The sequence below is a fragment of the Electrona antarctica genome (assembly GCF_951216825.1).
Source record: "Electrona antarctica genome assembly, chromosome: 20".
Lineage (NCBI taxonomy): Eukaryota > Metazoa > Chordata > Actinopteri > Myctophiformes > Myctophidae > Electrona > Electrona antarctica.
Genome location: NC_136801.1, coordinates 19,734,723 through 19,757,531, shown reverse-complemented (window position 1 = coordinate 19,757,531; position 22,809 = coordinate 19,734,723). Strand labels below are relative to the sequence as shown.

The window sequence follows — 22,809 nt, the reverse complement described above, 5'->3', positions numbered from 1 at the left end:
TATATATATATATATACATATATTGTATATATAAAAATTAAAAAAGGGGGAGAAAAAGATTAAGGACCAAACTTCTACATCATTAATATGACATCCTCCCCCCCCCAACCCCCCCTCCCCTCCTCAAACCAATTACGCAGCTGGATTGGTGAATGTCTCCCACTGGGCCTCCCACAGCTCTGCTCCTGCTGCACCCTCTCCATGCTGTATTTCTGGGGTGGCAAAAAGCAATTAAAAGCACCACCTGTTTTCTTTTTTTTTTTTTGCTCCTTCATGGCTCCACTGTAATTGGAAACCTCTGTCTACTTGCGCTGGTTATTTTAAGTTTCTCAGTAATTCACTGTAAGAACACGCCTTCCGGGCGTCTCGAGCTCACCTTCCAGGCGTCTCGAGCTCACCTTCCGGGCGTCTCGAGCTCACCTTCCGGGCGTCTCGAGCTCACCTTCCGGGCGTCTCGAGCTCACCTTCCAGGCGCCTCGAGCTCACCTTCCAGGCGTCTCGAGCTCACCTTCCAGGCGTCTCGAGCTCACCTTCCAGGCGTCTCGAGCTCACCTTCCGGGCGTCTCGAGCTCACCTTCCAGGCGTCTCTAGCTCACCTTCCGGGCGTCTCGAGCTCACCTTCCAGGCGTCTCGAGGTCACCTTCCAGGCGTCTCGAGCTCACCTTCCGGGCGTCTCGAGCTCACCTTCCAGGCGTCTCGAGCTCACCTTCCAGGCGTCTCGAGCTCACCTTCCGGGCGTCTCGAGCTCACCTTCCAGGCGTCTCGAGCTCACCTTCCAGGCGTCTCGAGCTCACCTTCCGGGCGTCTCGAGCTCACCTTCCAGGCGTCTCGAGCTCACCTTCCAGGCGTCTCGAGCTCACCTTCCAGGCGTCTCGAGCTCACCTTCCGGGCGTCTCGAGCTCACCTTCCGGGCGTCTCGAGCTCACCTTCCGGGCGTCTCGAGCTCACCTTCCAGGCGTCTCGAGCTCACCTTCCAGACGTCTCGAGCTCACCTTCCAGGCGTCTCGAGCTCACCTTCCAGGCGTCTCGAGCTCACCTTCCAGGCGTCTCGAGCTCACCTTCCAGGCGTCTCGAGCTCATTCGCTCTTTCTTCTGCGTGAAGACAACAAGCACTACAACTTTTCTCCCGAGCCAAACTACTACGACAGAGAAGTTTTACCTTCAAACCACTACAGTTGCAGAAGCGCGTAACTTCTAGCTACACATCGCTATTTTTTCTGGGAAAAAAAATAGCAACTTACAATTAAGTCTGTGGCCGTTGTAAGCCAAACCGCTCTTCCCGCCTTCGAGCTTGTTATTAGCCGACTACTGGCCTGCCACTAGGCTCCTGGGCCCTACTCAGGGACGCGTCTGTACGGCGGCGAGTTGGTCGTCCACCTCGACCTTTGCCAGGTACTACAACCTGGACATGGCTTTCTGGTCCCCCCCTCCCCTGCGACTTTTAGCCTTAGGTTAGGTCACAAGCACTTAGACAGTCTTAGATGACCAACCCCAGGAGCATATGAGGCAGTTTCGACTGCCAGCTCCTTTTGAGGGACTAGGGTTCCTTGGTTCTGTGACCCTTTAGGCAGTCAGGATCACTGACTGCAGGGGGACTCTACTTTTTTCCTTGAGGGATCACAGGGTCAGTGACCCCAGTGGATCCCCAAACTTTCGTCCTGTCCAGGTGGTCACTGCACAGGGTGCACGTGACCCCCAGAGAGGGCACCTCTACAGATGGGTCTTTGTATGTTTGTAGGGAGTTTATGAAATCTCCTACAGTGAATTACTGAGTGAATTGAAACTTAAAATAACGTTAGTGAACCATGATTATTTAAGTGAAATGAGCGAAGTAATTCACTAAGATACCCTTGTGCTTGGTCTCAGCAGAAGAAAGTATCATCTACGAATGAGCTGGAGACGTCACCGCGTCACACCATACCCCAGGTGAAGCCTGGGGCGCGATGACGTCACGAGGCATAAACCCATCTAATATATTTATATGGGAGTTTATAGTTGTCCTGTTGTCTCACGCCTGGAAGCCGTGTTCTTACAGTGAGTAATTCACTGTGTCGCTCATTTCACTTAAATAACCATGGTTACATTGTAAGTAAACTAACGTTTTCCACTACATCTGTGTCCTGGTGTAGGTCTACTGGTGCTGGTCTTCACTGCATCTGTCTAGTGTCTATTAGACTGGAACTCACCTATGCTTTATATGGCATAGGCAGCTCCCAGCAGGATCCACTCCCTCTCTGCTGATCAATAATCAGCAGAGAGGAGGTGATGTTTGTGATACTGTATGCCAATTGCCGAATTGAAGTGGACTCGGCCCCAGACTTTTTTTTTCTCCCTGAAATGAAAATGCCTGGGTTTCCGAGGTGAAGTTTCTATTGATGCTGGTCGTCACTACTATAGAGGTCTATAGAGGGTATGCATGTGACATCATCATCATCATAACCGGAAGTTATGCAGGAACGCCTACTGAGTGGCAAAACTGTGCCTTCTGGCCTTGACAGCCCATACATCCAAACAGAAAAGATGATTACATTTTTGATTGCACTCACTTTATGCATGCCCATACCCTCTAGTTCAGAAGCTCTGAAGGCTGAAGTAGTCGCTACAGGGAATTGGTTTCGAAAATAAAAACACAAAAAATGTGTAGTGTAGTCCACTTCGCGCTCCTGGAATGCGGAAGTGCTGCTCCGCAAAAAAAACCTGAGACGTCGAACGTTTTCCGCTTCTCTCCCAAACCGTCACCCATTTGCCGTCTTGGGAGTGAGAATGCTTTGATCAATGATGTGTGCACCAAAGTGATTGGAATGTCTTGTCATTTTAAATACTCCTGGGCCATGCAGCTTGAGAAGAGTCTCTCTCTCTCTCTCCTCTCTCTCTCTCTCTCTCTCTCTCTCTCTCTCTCTCTCTCTCTCTCTCTCTCTCTCTCTCTCCTCTCTCTCTCTCTCTCTCTCTCTCTCTCTCTCTCTCTCTCTCTCTCTCTCTCCTCTCTCCCTCTCTCTCTCTCTCTCTCTCTCTCTCTCTCTCTCTCTCTCTCTCTCTCTCTCTCTCTCTCTCTCTCTCTCTCTCTCTCTCTCTCTCTCTCGTCTAGGGACCTTGTGTGGAGGAGTGCTGATCTTATCCAAAAATGTGTTTGGGTAAGCAAAGCTTTGTGAGAAAAGCCATACGGTACATTGTGGATTGCATTGCTCTGTCACTGCAGTGGAGTTCAAGCATGCCTCATTGTTAGTATGCCTAGACCTCTCTACTCTCTGGCCAAGACCCGCGACTTCTGGTATGAGGATATTATATTGTTTTTAATTCTAATTCCCCTTCACCTGGCATTGGTCGAGATTCTTAGAATTGATACATTATGTGGAGATGGCTGCAAATTTCAGAAAGTGTTTATTAGGTGTTGAAGTACACACACACGCACAGCACGCACGCACGCACGCACGCACGCACGCACGCACGCACGGTACACTTTATCTTTCACTTAATGCTTCATTCGAAATTTGTGTATAGAGAAAATTTTTGTATTATACAGCAGGTCACATTGTAACTCACGAGGTATTAAACGTAGTGTTTATTGGCTACTATTAGTGTTTACAGTAGCTCTGCTTTGTCAAAATGTTGCTATTAGCAAAGCAGTTATGCTCAAATGCAAATTTAATTGTTCTTAAGCACCTGCTAAACTGACCAAATGCAACTGGATACTGGACTCCCTGGCGAGCTGTTAAACCTTTTTTTATCACAATGGTATTGCTAATACACTTGAATAATATTGTTATTGCAATACAAACGATGCAGTTTGGAAAGCCAAAATGAGCCCATAATCACTAGGACTGAACTATACATTTGCTGTGCACATTGCACACTTACTGTATGGACAGACTGGCCACAATTGCCAACATTTGAGCCGTGCCACAGATGAAGACACATAATGAAATATCACACTATATCCTACCAATGACAGTTCCATCACACTGTGTGCTGATGGCCAAGAGGCTCTCACCCAAGGTCTACAGTGCAGAGCTTGGTTGCGTAGGGGGATATGGAGGCTTTGTGTTGGGATTTGGTGAGGATTGAGTAGTAATGGGTGGGCAGTGTTGGGGAGCGCTCAGCTATCCCAGATGATTTATCTGATGAGCCAGAATTGGATTAATCTGCTATGTCTATCGATTTGTTTTCGCCACGCACAGACCCCTCAATCCAGCTTTCAGGATATTAAGGACTTTTTTTTTCTTTTCTTTTTGAACTAGTTCTGCACTACATGATTCTTCCCTGGCCTTAACACTTGATCTTCTTTTTTGATCGGACCAGGGAGCTGGAGCAATTCTAGGATCAGCCCCCAAACCACTGCGGATTTCAAGTAATACATTTGTCTTTTTCTGTGATTTCTTTTTTTGGGGGGGTCTTGTATTTAGCTTTTTATGACAATACAAACCATTACGTGGTGGAACAGCATACAGGGGGGAGAAAAAACAACCAAGCAAACAAACATCACAGAGGGGAGAGACTTAAACTAATTGAGAATGCTTAACAGTTTAACTGCCACCTGGTGGACGCAAGAGCCAACGCTAGACTGCCAAACCGGATCTACTTCGTTTTAGTGTGTTGCACGCTGTTTGCACGTCCGGTTTGGGCGGCCATCTTAGATGCTAAATAATTAGCGTCAATGCTAGCGAGCTAAAATGAGTCCATCCTTGCTCTAGAAAGCGACAATGTTACAATCAAGATCACCGGATAATCAGAAAAGACCTCCGAACATCGCGCATTTTGTCAAAACCATGGAGAGCTCCGTAGATTTAGAGTTATTCAGCTTTTTAGTCCACCTGTATACAAGAAGTAAACGGCAGTGTGCATGCGTGAAACCTGTCTAGGATCGCTGAAGAAGGAAAGGCCAAGCAAAAAATAAAAATAAATCAGTGATCCGGTTTGATATCAATAATAAAGCTTATCTGACATAATTTTCCGATTCAAATTGGCGGAACGTTCCGTCACGAGCAGTTATTTTGTTAATCTTAGAACTAGGGCTGGGATTCGATTAAAATGTTGTGAAATCACATCGAGCCTCCGGTTATTGAAGCAGCTAGCATGGAAGCTAACGTTGGTGTAGCTCCATGTGGAAACTTTCCCTCCGCTATTGCCCACAACCATGCTGTTATCCACACTTCCATCCGATAGCTTTTAAATCTAAATGTCCCATCCACAGGGAAAAAGCAATATAAGCAGCTTCTTCATTCATATCATTGATTCCTTAGGGTGAAACGTGAATGGTGGTTTGTTGTCTGACGACACCACGCAATGCAGCCAGGCTGGTGATGCACCGGTGATTTCGGACCGACCGCCTGAAACTCGTCCTGTGAGAAACGTTCCGCGGTGAAAACACGAGTGAGATTAAATGCTTTTTAACGAGATATTAATTAATCGTAATTAACGGGTTAAAGTCCCGGCCCTACTTAGAACATTAACGTTGAAAATTGTCAGATAGAGAGAGAGAGGGAGGGGGGGGGGGGGGACACAGATAATCCCTAATGAATCTGCAGGTGACTGCTAACTGACTATTATGTTGTAATAAAGAGTTTTTGACTTGTGTCACTCTCTGATTACATATTTGGATAAGAAGGCAAGACAGTAATTAGTCCCCACAAAAACCATTAGGCTAGTAATTATACTTCAAAATCCATCATACATCACAGTAGGAAAAAAAGAACATAAATAAAGCCCTGAGATGCTAATCAATCGAGCTCACTCTCAAGATGAAAAAAAAGAAAAAAGAAAAAAACACACCCATGTGATACATCATCTCATTCTGGTCAATCACAATTTGCGTCTTCACCTTCGTCTTCAATGTTTGTGTTTACACAAACAATCAAAATTTTCCATTGTCAGTCAATGGCATTTAATGTTTGTGTTGGGACAAAAAGTGGGTTACATACACCAAAAGCTGGACATAGGAGGAGCTGTCGCCCCTCAAAAATGTGAATAAATACAATGATTATGCCTTTAACCGACTTTGGCACATCCTTTGCATGTATATCTGATGCCATTTGCATTCCTGTGATCCTCGGAATGCATTATCGCGGTGCACTTTAACATTACTTTCTTATCTGCAATGCATGAAGTCAATACAAAGCAGCTCTGAATATGGATTAAGGAGTCCTGCCTTAACTGCTTAAGCATTTACGTGTTAACACTTTCACCGCTATCATTTATTGAAAAATTAGGATCTAATTCACGCCAGCATTTTTTTAATTTGAGCTCTTATTTTGAAAATCCGCCATTTCCGGTCCACAACCGGTAGTCCTACGTTAGGAGTTTTCACACAGCTGGATGGGCCTTGTTTACAATGTAAAACCAGGCCGGAGCTCCGGAGAGCTCTAGATTGTCAGCTCTGTGCCGTCAAAGAAACGCTGTTTTGACCAAAAATGCCATCTGGGACAAGGAATAGGAGTTACAGGCGATTGAAAGAAATGGATAGAATGGATGCTTATGGCGACGACGATCTAAGATGGGCGATCCAATGCTGTGCTAACAACACAGCTAGCTAACCGGCTAACGTGAGTAGCATTTTGGCTCGAGCAATCGAACGCGCTATAAAAGCTCAATTGCCGGAGGCCGTCGGCAATGGCGTTAAGCGCCAGTATCAAAATTAAGCTTCAATTGACTTTAATCGTCGGCAATGGCGCTGAAGCTGTTAAGAAATCAACTACATAATATGTAATTATATGCTCTATAGTTTAGTTTGACTAGTCTGACATAAACCCTGTGTGTGTGTGTGTGTGCGTGCGTGCGTGCGTGCGTGCGTGCGTGCGTGCGTGCGTGTGTGTGTGCATGCAAATGGCTGCTGTATGTGCACATATACATGGTGTGTGTGTGTGTGTGTGTGTGTGTGTGTGTGTGTGTGTGCGTGCGTGCGTGCGTGCGTGCGTGCGTGCGTGCGTGCGTGCGTGCGTGCGTGCACAGGTGCGTGTGTGCTCGTGTGCACACATACGTTCTTGTGTGTCTACATTGTACAGTGTAGGTAGAGAGGGGCTTAATATCTTCCTCCTCTGCAATCTCAAAGTAGAACCGTGGGGCTTGATAAATGATCCAGGGATCAGAGAAATCCACCGGCAGATAGCTTCCTTCCCATTCTGTGGCCAGTCAAAGAGAGGAAGTGTCAGCTTTTTCACCCACTGAGTGATTTAGACTGCCATTGGAGACGGAAATTGATGAGTGCCTTTGAGATTTATGACGCTTTCCCTCTCACATTAACCCATTTAGACCTGAGGACGATTCTACAAATGTCTTCTAAATCCTGACAGTTTTCTGAAAAAACCCATGTTTCTATGTCAGTGGTTCTCAAACAATTTCATGTCAAGGACCCCCAGAATTATCTGAATTTGGCCACGGATCCCCATCTAAAAATATGTTGTTCCAGGGACGCCCCAGAAGCAAAGATTTGAGTTAAAAACGTTCACTGTGAAAGAATATATATTCAATGATTTGTGCCACATTTTCAAGATTTTTCAAAAATAGCAGACCTACAAGCTCGTAGCGCGGCACTCGGTGCCGCGCTATGAGCTTGTAGATCTGCGATTTTTCAATAGCTAAAGTATAACATAATGCTTAAAACACCAACAGGGGTTCCCGCCCAAAATGGGTTAAATATAAACTTTCTAACGTGCACTGAGAGCCGCTTTGAAAACGTAATCCCATATAAGTCCCAAATAAATAGGAGGAGGAAGGACAAGGATTGAATGAATCTCTGCACAGGACATCAAGTCCTACGCACTACACAGCTCCTGCTGAACGCACTATGCAGCACCATATTTACATATTACGCCGGCAAGAATGTACCAGAGAGCATTTTATGTTCATAAAAACGCATGTCGGGAACCATGTACAGTAAATGGGGATCAATGCAAGTTGAGAATGCATGCCATGTAATAACTGTGGTAAACAGGTTCTCAGTGTACCCACTAGTCCACTACCATATGACCGATCAGCTTAATATGGATATATGGGGATCCCTGATGTCGTCAAGAACTGCTGAATGATGTCATGTTGATGACATACCTAAGCTACACAGATGGAGTTCCAATCCATGAACCGATGGGCCAGGCTGGCCAGTCAGAGAAGCTGATGTCTACACCCACCCAAAACGCAGAGATTTGGTGTGTCCTCCTCGTAGTGGTTGACATGCTATATAGGACAGATTATCATCTAAAGACTATTCTCTTATTTCTTCTTCTTTTGCATAACCTTTCCCTCATGAAAAACTGCTGTTGAATCACTACTCATCACTACTACCAAATATCTACACAAAAACTACCATTTCACTATTCGATTGCTATTGTGATGTGTAGTGATTTATGTAGTGATTTTCAATAGTGTCGAGTAGAGAATTGGCTGATTTCAATATTGGTCACTACTGATAGTTACTACATAATGCCTATTCAAATCACTGCACAACTGCTACGTAATTACTTCAGCCTCACTATTGGCTTTTGGGAAAGTACTATACATTTATTATTGAATTACTACACAATGCTTACACATTTACTGCTGTATCTCTTCTCAATCCCTGTGGAATTACTACAGCCCCTGTGTGTGTAGCGTTTATCACTACTCAATTACTTCAGCCTCACTATTGGCTTTTGGGAAAGTACTATACATTTATTATTGAATTACTACACAATGCTTACACATTTACTGCTGTATCTCTTCTCAATCCCTGTGGAATTACTACATCCTTGTGTGTGTAGTGTTTAGCACTACTGGATTACTTTTCATTTCTATACAAACCCTTTTGAATCACTTTTCAAACTGTACACGATTATCATTCAATTACTTCTGTCTTACTATTAAACAAACCCTTTTGAATCACTTTTCAAACTGTACACAATGCTTACACATGTATTGCTGTATCTCTTCACAATCCCTATGGAATTACTACATACCTGTGTGTAGTGTTTTATCACTACTGAATTACTTTTAACACATACCCTTTTAAATCACTTAGACTGTATTAAGCAATTACAACATGATTCTACACATTTGCCAATGCATATCTTTACAATTTCTGAAGATGAAACTAGTCACTTTACCATTTCAGTATCATGCTCAGGTTGTTATGAGGGGAGACATTAAATCAGGTAAGAAAATAATTTATTACATTTGAGTTTCACAATACAAAAAATACAATCATCTTCAGGCATATAGAGAACATAGGCTTAACGCCTTAGGAATGTGCCTTTGAATGCACTTGGGTAGATAGAGGTAGATCAAGGTGTGAACGTGAGCCTCTCAGGACGGAACTATTACTCTCCTGAAACTGTATGACCCGTAACACAATGAATGTTGCTATAAATGTAACAAATGACTTAACTACGAAATGTACTGTGATGCCCACCCGTTTACTGAAAAATAAAAACACTCGTAGGACAGGGGTTCTCAACCTGGGGTCGCGACCCCTCGGGGGGGGGGGGGGGGGGGGCAGGGAGAGATGGGGGGAGTGGGAGAGATGGGGGGAGCGGGGAGAGATGGGGGAGCAGGGAGAGATGGGGGTGGGATGGGGAGATGGGGATATGGTGGAGCAGGGAGAGATGGGGGAGTGGGGAGAGATGGGGGAGCGGAGATGGGGGTGGGATGGGGAGATGGGGGAGCAGGGAGAGATGGGGGTGGGATGGGGAGATGGGGAGCAGGGAGAGATGGGGGTGGGATGGGGAGATGGGGGAGCAGGGAGAGATGGGGGTGGGATGGGGAGATGGGGGAGCAGGGAGAGATGGGGGTGGGATGGGGAGATGGGGGAGCAGGGAGAGATGGGGGTGGGATGGGGAGATGGGGGAGCAGGGAGAGATGGGGGTGGGATGGGGAGATGGGGAGCAGGGAGAGATGGGGTGGGATGGGGAGATGGGGAACAGGGAGAGATGGGGGTGGGATGGGGAGATGGGGAGCAGGGAGAGATGGGGGTGGGATGGGGAGATGGGGAGCAGGGAGAGATGGGGGTGGGATGGGGAGATGGGGAGCAGGGAGAGATGGGGGTGGGATGGGGAGATGGGGAGCAGGGAGAGATGGGGAGATGGGGAGCAGGGAGAGATGGGGGTGGGGAGATGGGGAGCAGGGAGAGATGGGGGTGGGATGGGGAGATGGGGAGCAGGGAGAGATGGGGGTGGGATGGGGAGATGGGGAGCAGGGAGAGATGGGGGTGGGATGGGGAGATGGGGAGCAGGGAGAGTATGTATTGGGGGTGGGGAGGGGGGGGGGGCAGGCCAAAGCATTCCCGGGGGTCCCCGCCAAAACGTTGAGAACCCCTGTCATAGGAGATAAGCCTCCCACCACCATTAACAGAACATTCTTTACCAGACTGACATTGGAGGAGGAATCTTTGTGCCCGAGAATTATACTGCGTTCTGAATGTCCAACGGCTTCGGCTTGGGTTTGGGCTTGGGCTTCGCTGCCTTGTCTTCATAATTCAGCTTGGCCTTTACCACCTTCACCACCTGTCTCTTCTCAACGTTACATTTCTCCATCACGTAGCCTGAAAAAGAAAAAAAAAAAAGATAGAATGACTCGTCAGTTAGAACAGGGGTGGGCAACTTTGACGATGGAGAGGGCCACTATATTTCCACTCTCTCAAGATGGGCCACATTGCATATTTGTCGTGGCAAAAATAGGCGATCTACAAGCTCAAAACGTGTCGCACTGAGATGCGTTTTGGGCTTGTAGATCAGTTAACTTAGTTAACTTTATGAACTAAATACAAATTTATTGGACATATAAAAGACTAGAAGTAATTAAAGCAGGTAATGTTTTCAACAGCTAAAATCAATAATATAAGTAATATCAGTGTTCCGATATTAACCTGCAGGCCGCATTAACCCATTCTGGACGGAACCCCCTTGGTGTTAAGCATTATGTTATACTTTAGCCATTGAAAAATAGCAGATCTACAAGCTCAAAACGTTTCGTACTGAGACACGTTTTGAGCTTGTAGATCAGCTATTTGCTATATTTGAATTAAAATTGGAATCCAGAAAAGTAACGTTTAATAAAATTTCAAATCCATGTAGTTCTAGACAGTTAACTTTATGAACTATATACAAATTCATTGGACATGAAAAAAGACTAGAGGTCAAACCACCGACCCTTCCTTTAGTGAACGACCAACTGAGCCACAGCCCACACAGATGTTTAAATTTCAGTCAAGCTCACCAACAAGTGCTTCCAATTTGTGCAGGTCCAGCCTTTTCTTGGGATCGACCGCCTTGTGTATATTGCAGCGCTTTCCCGTGAGGCTGCTTTGGCGTAGTTCTTCCTTGCTGAACAACAGGGTCAGCAGGCCACTGGTCAAACTCCGGTATTTTGTGTGGTCAATGTAGCGCAGGGATGAATCAGGCACAAAGACCCCTCCTCCAATGTCAGTCTGGTATAGAAAACAGAACAGTGTACAGCATGAGTACAGACAATATATAACACCTAAGTAAAACATTTCAATAGCCCATTGAATGAACAACAATGCCCCATCCCTTCTCTCTCCCCCTCTTATTCCCTCAGTATGGTCAACGCAAACAACTTCAAGGTTAAAGTTGATGACATAGTAATCTTCAGCAAAGAACAATTACATATTTGAGCTGTATCCTCAACAACAAAGGTGATCAAAAAAGTGAATCAAAGAACAAGATTCCTAGGCAGAATTCTCTTTGGTCAACAAAAGTGCTCTCAAAACTCTAGCGGGAGCTCTTAACCCATTTAGACCCAATTCTACATGTCTTCTAAATCATGACATATTCCTGAAAAACCTATGATTCTAAATCAGTGGATCTCAAACTTTCATGTCAAGGACCCCAGAATGATATGCATTTGGTCGCGGACCCCTTCGGTGTTATCCCTTTTGAGTGTTTGACTGTACTGTGGGGAAGGTTCTTTACCCGTTTTTGTGCGACAGCAGCAGCAGGCGTCTGGCAGGGGTGCCCTTCCATTGCCCCTGAAAGGGCTTCTACTCTTTCCAGAAGATCTGGTAGCTCTATAAAGACATGCACAACAACAAACATCATGTAAATGAATGACTGACTACAATTTGTCATCTCTAGACTAGGGGCTTTGGCTAATTTGGAATGCATTCAGTGAGTGACCAAATTGTTTTGTTAATTGCTAAACCCATTTCCCAATCTCTCTTCCCGTGCACCCAGGGGAGGGTGGTAGGGAATAGGATGGGCCCCGGTCCGCTGTACATACAAATAGGTGCGCCTCAAACGAAGTCAGAAAGGTTGAGAACCCCTGGTCTAGTACTTACTGTCAAACAATGCCAGACTGTTCCTCAGTTGACAATTCTCTTTTCTCAGCTTTGCATTTTCCATTTCCATGGTTCTGATTTTGCTGAGGAGCAGCCCTCTGCCACAAGTCTCATCCGCATCGTCTGAGCTCTCCTTAAATAAATAAGAAAAGTAAATAACAATGTTTTACTTCAAACAGATAGCATCAAGATGGCATGAACATGGGTGAATTATCTCTTTAAATGGAAAACATGGAAATTGATATTGTATTGAAATAGCCTCATGTACTGGAAATGTAGAGCTCAATACTTACTTGTGATGAGAAAAGCAGCAATGTTTGATTTTCCTGAAAGAAGACACTCCAAATTAGATGCATTTCCCTTTGCCAGACAGACGACGGAAATTAAACTGCAAAATCTGTCAATCTGTAATCAACAAGCACCAATTCCAACAGCCATGGTTGCCAGATTTAGATTTATTTAGACTTTTCATACCTTTCTATTTTGGCCAAGAATCCCTGCAACAAGGTCAGTTTTGGTTGTCACTGGAGCCACAGTTGACCTTTTTGTCACTGAAGTCACAGTTGACCTCCCACCTGCAGATGAGTCCTGAGTCAGACTCCGTCGCCTCTGGCTCTTCCTGGTGCTGTCTTCACTCTGGGAATAAGAAGCCGAAACAATTCAATCCTCCGAGACACTGCCTTGCACAACAACCAAATCCCCAACTAACAAGCTATCTAGCTCATTGGTTCTCAAAATGGGGGCCAACCTGACTCCAAAGGGTCCTTGAGGGAGTTCCAGGGGGTCCACAGCTAAAGGAAATTATGAACCTAAAGGACCCAATGGGTCTTTAACGCTGAGTGTACAAATGGAAAGCCAAATGGAATGGACAAGTCCATTTGTACAGAGTTAAATTAACATTGATTTTACAATTGAAATGTGGGTCCCAGAGATAGAAATGCCATAAAATGGGGTTATATAGCAGCCTATATAGCCTTAATGCATGTCAAACTGGAGGCCCTTTAAATTAAAATGGTTGAGAATCACTGCTGATAATCTTCTCTTGTGGGGGCCCCTGGCATATCTTTTCAAATGGGGGTCCGCGGGTTAATAAGACTACATTTGGGGGTTCTTAATCTTGACATAAAAAGTTTGAGAACCACTGATCTAGCTATTCACGAATAGACCTATCAGTTAACGCAAGCTACGTAGGTAGTGTAGCTAGCGTTAACGTATACGTTAACCACGTACGTAGCTTAACTACGTAGCTAGCGTAATCGCCTGGACGCCAGTGAATCTGGCGCGCCAGGCTAGCTAATAGCTAGCTATATCGACAGCTATATCGACGTTAATGTTAGCTAGCTATAAGCTATATAGCTAGAGCCCAAACCACACCAGAGGGTCGCTATATAGCTTAGCTTTACTAGCTATAGCTAGCTACCTTAGCTAAGGCTATATAGGCTGCTATATAACTACGACGTTAATGTTAGCTAGCTAGCTAGCTAGCCTAGCTATCTACATCACATGCTAGCTATAGCTGACAGGCTGACATCTATAGTTAGCTATAGCTAACATTAACGTCGCTAACATTAAAGCCCAAACCACACCAAATGGTCGAGCTGGGACGACACTGTTTCAGTGGTTCAAGTCAATGGCCCAAACCACACCAATGAGTCGTCACACATCTACTCACAACCGTTTGGTTGCAAGGAGTTGGCTAGCTAAGCTAACGCATAGCCTTAGATATAGACAGCTACGTAGCTATGGCTCTGAGCTAACGTTACTTACAAAAGTCGTTGCGTCGCTGTCACCCTGTGAGTCGGAGTAGAAGTTACTCTTCCCAGGTAGCCTCGGTCCAGACCTATACCTGCTCATTGTAGCTACTGGTGATAAGTACTAGTAAGTACTAATGAATGAGATAAGACTAGCAAGGGTTTTACTCCTGAGTCCTATCACCGTGGCGTGCCGTGAAGTCAAACAAACACTCACTCACAATTTACAAACTATTGCAGGTGCAGGCAATTAGTTAATTGAGAGAGTTGCGTCAGCGCTTGCGTCATTAATGAGGGGATGAGCGCTCGAGCAGCAGTTTAAAATACATTGTTTCATCGACTGCGGAGCAAATATTAGCAATTTTAGGTATGTGTGCAACATGACAACTGTTTTAAAGTATTGTACAGTGACAACTATAGTGTCTGTAATGTTTATGTTGTACTATTATTAAAAAACGATGTAAAATAAAGTGATTTAAGATCATTACAAGCTGGGCTGTGCCATTAAAAGCTGGGCTGTTGCCTTTCGGTCACTGTCAGTGTATTACCTAGATATTCACTTACCGTATGTAGGATTTAGTTTTTTATTATTTCTACTTTTTCTACTTTCAGATAGTATCAACAGAATGTCAAGCAATGGGAAATATTAGTTAATTAGCCTGCCAGCAGCCCTTTTATGACATCATGATTATGTGTTATTATTATGTGTAGGCCTATAGTATTATTACACTCACAGTTTTATACTATAGTTGATATTAAATGATCAAATACGATAATTGAATGACACTTTAAGAATGAAAATATCTTGTCTACAAACAGATCTGTGTGCTTTGTAGATCAGCTATTTTCAGCTCTTAAACGTTTTTAGAAATGATAAAAAAAGGACTTGAGTGATTAAAACCAGGAAAAGACGAATGTCACAATATCCATGATGCTATCATAAAATATATATTTTTAACGTTATGTTAGGCCTACATAAAGGATGCCATTATGCCTGGGCATTACAAGTCCTATTTGTGGGGAAAATCCAAACTTCCACCACAACGAACAAGATGCAGGTGGAGAAGGCAAGAGGAAAGCAAAGAAAAGACAACTAACATTAACGTTACCTCTGTCACCACCACAAATGTAAGTAACTTATATTAATAGGCTACTTATTATTTCCAGCATTCATAGCTGTTTGCATTAAAATGGTAAAAATGGTTAATTATTCCTTACCCCGTGCAGGTGGACCAGCAGACCTTTGATGATGGAGCAGATGATCAAGAAATGGAAAGTCAACACATTGAGGTAGGCTCCTAATCTCAGGTGTGCATCAATTTCTGAGAGAAGTCAGAATGTCTGTTTACGTGACTATTGATGTAAACATTTAGCTGCAGCTAGAGTGTCGCCTTCCAAAATCTAACTGCCAATTGGAAAATGTATACCCTGTTGAAATGAAATCATTTTAACACTCAGCTTTCATATGCTCTAATACGAACCTAAAACGAAGTTGTCCTTTCATTTATAACCTAATTATATTGTGTTTGAATGTTTTTTGTGATCAGCAGACGTTTGATGGAAATAATCGGCTGCGCATAGACCAGCAAATGACTGATGAGAACCTGATAGTGATAGACAACCTGATAGACCAGCAAATGGCTGATGATGACAACCTACAGATTACAGATGAAATGGTATGACATTTTTTGCAAACTTTGGCAGGGCTGTTTATCCCTGTACCCTTACATTGTATGCAATGTAAAGCACTTTGTGAATTTTGTTCTGAAAAGCGCTCTATAAATAAAGTTTATTATTATTATTATTACCCTCTATCCCAGAGGTTTGGATATATTTTAGTTCAAAAGTGTGGTAATCACACACAGTTTTAGAAAATAGAAATAAATGGTAATGTGAAAATTTACAATTTAGGGATTTAGGCAACAGTGGAATATCTATATAATGGAACTATGCATATACACTACAGAGTGCTTTGTCTACATACAAATAATGTAGTAATATAATATAGTAGTATGGTAATAGGTAATATAGTATAGTAATATAGCAATATGGTTTTGAATGTTTTCCATACTACAGATAGACCAGCATACTGCTGAAGAAGAGGACTCTGTGTCTACAGATGATGATGAGGTAGGCCTACACAATAAGTGATAACTGTAATACAACTACATTATTGTGTAAGTAGGGATAGATTACTGAGCAGTAGGGTACAGTGCAGTAAAGTCTGTAGTCTGTGGGCTACAGTAGGGCCTACCTAGCCCACAAATAGACTACATACTTTACTGTACTATACATATAGCCCACAAACATCGTAGAGACTTTCCTGTACCGTACTGTACTTGTACTGTGCTGTACTTGGACTCTACTGTACTATACTGTACCCTACTGTGCAGTACTGTACACTCCTTATGCCAACAGATTATTAACTTTGCTGTACTGTACTGCACTGTACAATTACTGTACTGTACTGTAGCCAACAGACTTTTACTGTACTGTATGTACCCTGCTGTAGCCCACTGAACCAATTTTCTCGGTTTGGGTTAGATTTATTGGCCGATTTTAGATATGATGGGCTTAATCAAAGGACCCCCAAATTGGTTTTCCAACCATTTATATTGCTATTCCTCCACAACTTCATAGGTTAATGGACATGAATCAGTTGAGGAAGATGGGCATGAGGAAGACAGCCAGGACAATGCCACCCAGAAGAACAAGAACAATGACAACGAGCCACTGTATCCCGGTTCCCAAGTCACCTTTGGTGAAAGCCTTCTGATACTTTTGGCATTCTGTCTAAGGCACTGTATGAATGGGGTGGCTCTGCAGGATTTGTTATCCGTTTTCAATTTATTTTTCCCACATATGCTACCAGCCACAAAATATCTCTTCCAAAAGGCATTCAGTTACTCAAAAAATGGAATAAGTGAAATACATCATTATTGTAGTAACTGCTTTGAGTACATTGAGTACATTGAAAATCCAGGCATTCTGCATTGTGGTAACTGTTCACAGCCTTTCAGTGCAGAACATAATGTAAAGCAGGGCTGTTTCTTTCTCTACATGCCTCTGGTTGAACAGTTAAGAGACCTTCTTAGTATGTCAGATGTTTCTAAACATCTGAAGGAGAAAAAAACAAAAGAAGATGAATGTATTGGTGACATAATGGATGGTGCTCTTTACCAGCAATTATTGTCTGAGGGGAAACTAGATAAGGATTCTTTGTCTGTCATTTGGAATTGTGATGGCGTCCCGGTTTTTCGCTCTTCCAAGTACTCCATATGGCCCTTGCAAACACAACTAATTGAGCTGCCACCCAAACTGCGGAAAAACAATATAATGATGACAGCCCTTTGGTTCGGACCAATTAAGCCAAAAATGGATACTTTCTTAGTTCCATACATCAGTGAATGCAAGAAACTAGGTCAAGATGGTATAGAGTGGACAAATCCCATCACAGGGGAAACACTAACATCCAAGGTTTTCAACCTTGTTTGCTCTGCTGATGCTATAGCAAGACCGCTTCTCAAAAATACCACTCAATTCAATGGCATGTATGGGTGTGATTGGTGCTTAACACCAGGTGAAATTGTCCCCAAGGGAGCAGGATTTATGAGATCATATAGCTCAAAAGATGAACCAACACTACGAACCCACCAGGAACAAGTTAACTACGCACTTGAAGCTCACAGGACTAAGAAGTCTGTATGTGGCACTAAAGGTCCAACGTCCTTAATGACTCTTCCCCTATTCAATGTGGTAGATGGCTTTGTTCCAGACTATCTGCATTGTGTGTTGCTCGGTGTTATGCGGCAGCTGGCTTCCCTTTGGTTTGAGAGTACTCACCACCGGAAACCATGGTTCATTGGCAAACAAATTGAAGCTATAGATGAGCGATTGCACAGTTTTGCCCCACCATCAGAGATAACACGCCTACCGAGGCCTATGTCTGAGCGGAGACATTGGAAAGGGTCAGAATGGAGAGCTTTTCTTCTGTTTTATGGTTATGTTGCTTTGGAGGGCATCTTACCCACTGTGTATCTGAGACAATTCTTTCTTCTCTCATTTGCTATTCATCTGCTGTTGCAGGAGACTGTTACAAAGTCTGCAGTTGAGGAAGCTGATAAGATGTTGACCAAGTTTGTGAAGAAAATGACAGTACTGTATGGTAAAGAACATACCACTTACAATGTTCACCAGCTTCTCCATGTCCCTAAGAGTGTGCTAAATCTTGGGCCACTGTGGGCGACGTCCACCTTTTCATTTGAGGGGTACAATGCTGTTATTTTAAGTGGATTCAATGGCACCAGACACATTCCTGAACAAATTTGTAAGTCAATGTATCTACAACGAGCACTTGTAAAACAGGCATCCCATCTACAAGTAAGCAGTAAGTGCAAATCACTGTACGAGACCCTCACCACCAAAAAGATAACTGTGAAAAATAGACAGCCTCTAGCTGCTGACCTTTATGTTATGACAAGGCAGCATAGTCCACCACTGACAAACCTGAAGAAGCCCATAGAGACACTGTTTGGGTGTCACATAGAGGACAGTCAGGTGTCCGGTTATGACAGGTTTTCTTTCCAAGGTTCCATTTTTACCACAGCACACTATGATGTTTCCCTCATCAACACTGTAGTCCAGGTGGATGGTAATTTGAATAAACAGTCGTATGCAATTGGATGAGCCCTTTTGCATCCAATTGCATATATTGAATAGGGCAACTAAATGTCAGAGAGATCAGCACAGGCCTTCGTTTCAGCGAGCTTACGCAATATAAGGGGCAGAGTGGAAACAGGGAGGGTGAAGTTTCCCTAATGGAAGGATTTCATTCACTCCAAATAAATAAATACCAACAAAAAAAGACTTGAGGTACCATTCAATTCAGCCTGAGATGAGCTCAAATCCTCCCGTTGTTGAATATATGCATTTCATGCATTAAACATGACATTCAATACATCCGCATTATTCACATATAGACCTATTGCTTAACAGCGCCTACAGTAACCAAAATGAAACACAGGCTAGGGTTAACTCTCCATTTACATTCAGCCATTTAGCCAACGCTCTTACGCAGAATAACTTACAGTGAGTGAGTGAGTGAGTGAGTGAGTGAGTGAGTGTGCGAGTGAGCGAGCGAGCAAGGAAGTAGTACATGTTTCTCTCATGGTCAGAACATACTGTCTGGGGCCCAGTTTTAATCTTCTCACCTTATTGCCCACAGAAATATTGTCATCACCAATCCGAGACTTCTGGCCGGGCCCCTAAAATGTAAATCATTATATGCACTACCATGTGCTGAATAGTGAATACCAAACAACTCTGCAAGGGTAGCTAAAAGGGAGATGTTGTGACGAATATCCGGTTGGCTTCGCACATCACTTACGCATTGGCAAGCTGTTGCAATTGTTTATTACCCATTTCAAAATGATAATTTTTGAACGTTTTAATTAATTTAGTTAACTTACTGGACTGGAGTTTATAGTCCAAATAGAATTTTTTCAATGACAATGTTACATTACAATGGAACCGATGCGCAGTGATGGGAATGTGGGGTAGAATGATTGCCATTTTTAATAACGCCTATTACATGATCAAACTAACATTCGTTGTGCAAATAAGAGAATTTAGGTCCTGGCTACTATCCATCTTCAATCCAACTGGCTATTACTTCGATAGAACATTAAGAGACTTTCAAACGAGGATCAGCACCATGGACAGCGGTGTCTCCCTTATTCAGTGGACACTGCATGGAGGATCAGCACCATGGACAGTGGTATCTTCTTTACCATAGGGCACTGGGGCATGTACATAATTTAATTGATTTGACTTTCTTTCTTTCTTTCTTTCTTTCTTTCTTTCTTTCTTTCTTTCTTTCTTTCTCCCAGACTATATTATAGATGATAGACAGGACAAACCGTTTAAACCGACCTCAATGGATGGAAAAGTTTTGGATATTTCATATTGTTGGCTAATAGCAAATAGGCAAAAATATTCTTGTCTAAGAACCCCACAATCAAATGCACTAACCCCACTAACCTGACCTTTCATGTGTGTGCCCGTGTGTGTCTATGTATCCTGTGTTTAGTGCGCCCATGCACAGGCCCTGGCTGCAACTAGTATAGGTCCCCCCTCGGATAAAACGGTTACATTGATTAGCGATGAGGTCATAATTGCTGAGTGAATCACGCCTACAGTTAATCAATCTTTGAGCGAAGGATGAATACGTTGGGTGAAAAAGGACAATACTTCATGAGGTGATGCACGGCCGATAGAGGACATATTCATTCATCACGGCCGAGCTCTCCTTGATGGATATGCGGGCATCAATGGTGACCCAATCCATCAGTCATGAGAGAGAGGGAGGGAGGGAGGGGCTCAGCTTTGAAGATCAAAGTCAAGCACTCCAGATAGACTTTAGTGAAGGGCCACAGGGGTATGGTCAAGGCCCAGGAGGTTATCAAGAGCTAATTACGTGCTTTATGTCACCTTGAAGTATCTATTTGTCTTATAGGCATGGGAAGACTCAGAACAGGCACTGCTATGTATTGTCGAACGATGTTGGTTATCATGCACATTTTACAATGGTATATATCCCTGTAGTATACAGTTATATATTTCTTTACACCCATTCTATGCAATAGACGGCGACGCCTTATCAGACGACGTCACACTGATAAGCACCAGCATGCGCGCGCAGGCCGGCCGCACAAAAACACCACCTCTCATAAGATGCAATGGAAAAGTTCTAACTGCACTCATGTGTAAAAAATGCCCCATCAAACTTTCAGATGCTGTTTTTATCCCAGTGTGGAAGAAGAATGATTAGGATTTGTATTGCATTCTCTCACTCTTGAAATATACAATCCATTGGTTTCTGTTGTGTGTGAAGAATAATAGCAATTCAAAGCAGTTGTCCTCAAAACCACACCTCCAGTCGCTGTGATTATTTGTAAACAAATAATCGGTCTATATACTCAATTTTGTGTAAAAATGGGTTAATAATCAATTACTGCATAATGATGTACTGTATTAAGCCCCCCCCCCCCCCCCCCCCCCCCCACGCTGTGTGTGTGGTGGGTTGGATCTACAGCGGGATATTTTGGATGTTAATTTTAATGTTGTTTTTGACATTCCTTTAAATTTGTATTCATGTATTTGTTCTTCCCACGGATTGCTGAAACACATCCTGAATTATGAATTCCCGAGCGTCACTTTGATGTCAGCTCCTTTTGAATCAAATTCAACAGCCATAATAAAAGATGAAGGGAAGAGTAGCAATTTCCCCACACTATGCTGCCCACAGTCCAAAAGCACAGCGCAAACCAGGGACCCAAATCTGCAGAAACTGCTGCCAAAATGTAATGTCGGAATTTCGTACAGATGACAATGGCATGCATTCTATCTCCACACTGGCAATTATTTCACTGAACCCATTGGCCCGATGTAACATAAACCTAATGCTTAACCAGTTTAATCACACCAGTCACATTTGTGACCACTTTTTTGGTTTGGTTAAATTTAAAATTAATAACACAGATTTTGAGAATGAGACACAATAACGTCCAGGACTTTATATATGTAGCCTAATATAGTGTAATTTTGCCACCAAGCCAGTCATGAACCAATACAGCCATCCTGTCACAACAACTCATACGCTTCAACAACAGCCACAACAGACACACTGTAGATCCACATCCATGTGTTCCTTGTTACAATTAACTCACTACATTCAACGGCAGATACAACTCAACATGCACACAGTAGATCCACTTCAGCCTCCAATTCCACGGCCAGAAACGGTAACTGAACATCAGCCACCGGGTCTCAAAATAACAGTGATAGTACAACACCTTGAATCACATACGCATATACACAGCTTACAACATGAGAGAGTAGTACTGCCGTAGCAGACAACCCGCAGCACTCCAGGTTCAAACAAAATCCTTATAGGTGCAAGGCTTGAAGATATAAGTAGAGATGAAGAATGCCAGCACTCAGCGTTTGTCACAAACGCTGTTTGTCACAAACGCTGAGGAAGGCCATACAGGCCGAAACGCGTACGTTTTTCAGTCTCAGAGGTAAATAAAATCATGTAAAAGGACATACAATGAGTGCTGGCATTCTTCATCTCTACAGCTTACAACATGCAACAGCAGCAGCAAAGAAAGAAAATATAAAAAGGTCCCTACTTGTAGCCGTCTTCTACTTCACATCATCAGTTGTGTAAATGATGGCCAGGGTCAAACATTGGAACCCATGGATAAAGAGATAGAGCCCCCCCCTCTCCCCCTCTCCGTCTAGTTCATCCTCGGACGACGCCTCCAGCAGCATCTCCAGTCTTCTCCATCCTCCATACATCTGGCATAACTGTATCCTGTCAAAAATACATAGTAGTATACAGCTTAGAATTCTAGAAATAGGTACAGTCACTGAACATGTTTCATTTCCAGCCAGTCAATAGGGACACGGTAAAGTTTGTTTTACATTTGGATCATTGACAGAAAATATATTCAACAACAGTGCAACTTATGGCAGTCAAAAAGTACTCAACTTGATCTTAAATTTGTATTTTCAAATGCTTCTAAACCTAATGATATGGCTCTACAGTGGGATTCAACGGGTTAAGAGTGTATAGTTATTATGAAGTACTACCGCAGTATTTTCCATGCACTGTCACAAGTCAAGAGAGAGAGAGAGAGAGAGAGAGAGAGATTTGTTAATTAGATCAAGTCAATTGTTTTGGAACTAAAGCTTATAGGATTGAATTGAATTGAAAAAAATACTTTTAAAACCACTTTC

The 22,809-nt window shown here is 43.3% G+C and overlaps 1 protein-coding gene across 1 annotated transcript; it reads left to right on the top strand.

The window, feature by feature from the left end:
• Nucleotides 1-15,073: 15,073 nt before the first annotated feature.
• On the top strand, nucleotides 15,074-22,377 carry LOC306912892 (uncharacterized protein; the record flags this gene model as incomplete). The annotated part of the gene is made up of 7 exons (XM_079489346.1): nucleotides 15,074-15,135; nucleotides 15,235-15,297; nucleotides 15,555-15,683; nucleotides 16,084-16,137; nucleotides 16,648-16,791; nucleotides 18,094-18,162; nucleotides 22,312-22,377. The coding sequence occupies exons 2-7, from the start codon at nucleotides 15,277-15,279 to the stop codon at nucleotides 22,375-22,377; spliced, it is 483 nt and encodes a 160-aa protein (XP_079345472.1). The 5' UTR covers nucleotides 15,074-15,135; nucleotides 15,235-15,276.
• Nucleotides 22,378-22,809: the final 432 nt, after the last annotated feature.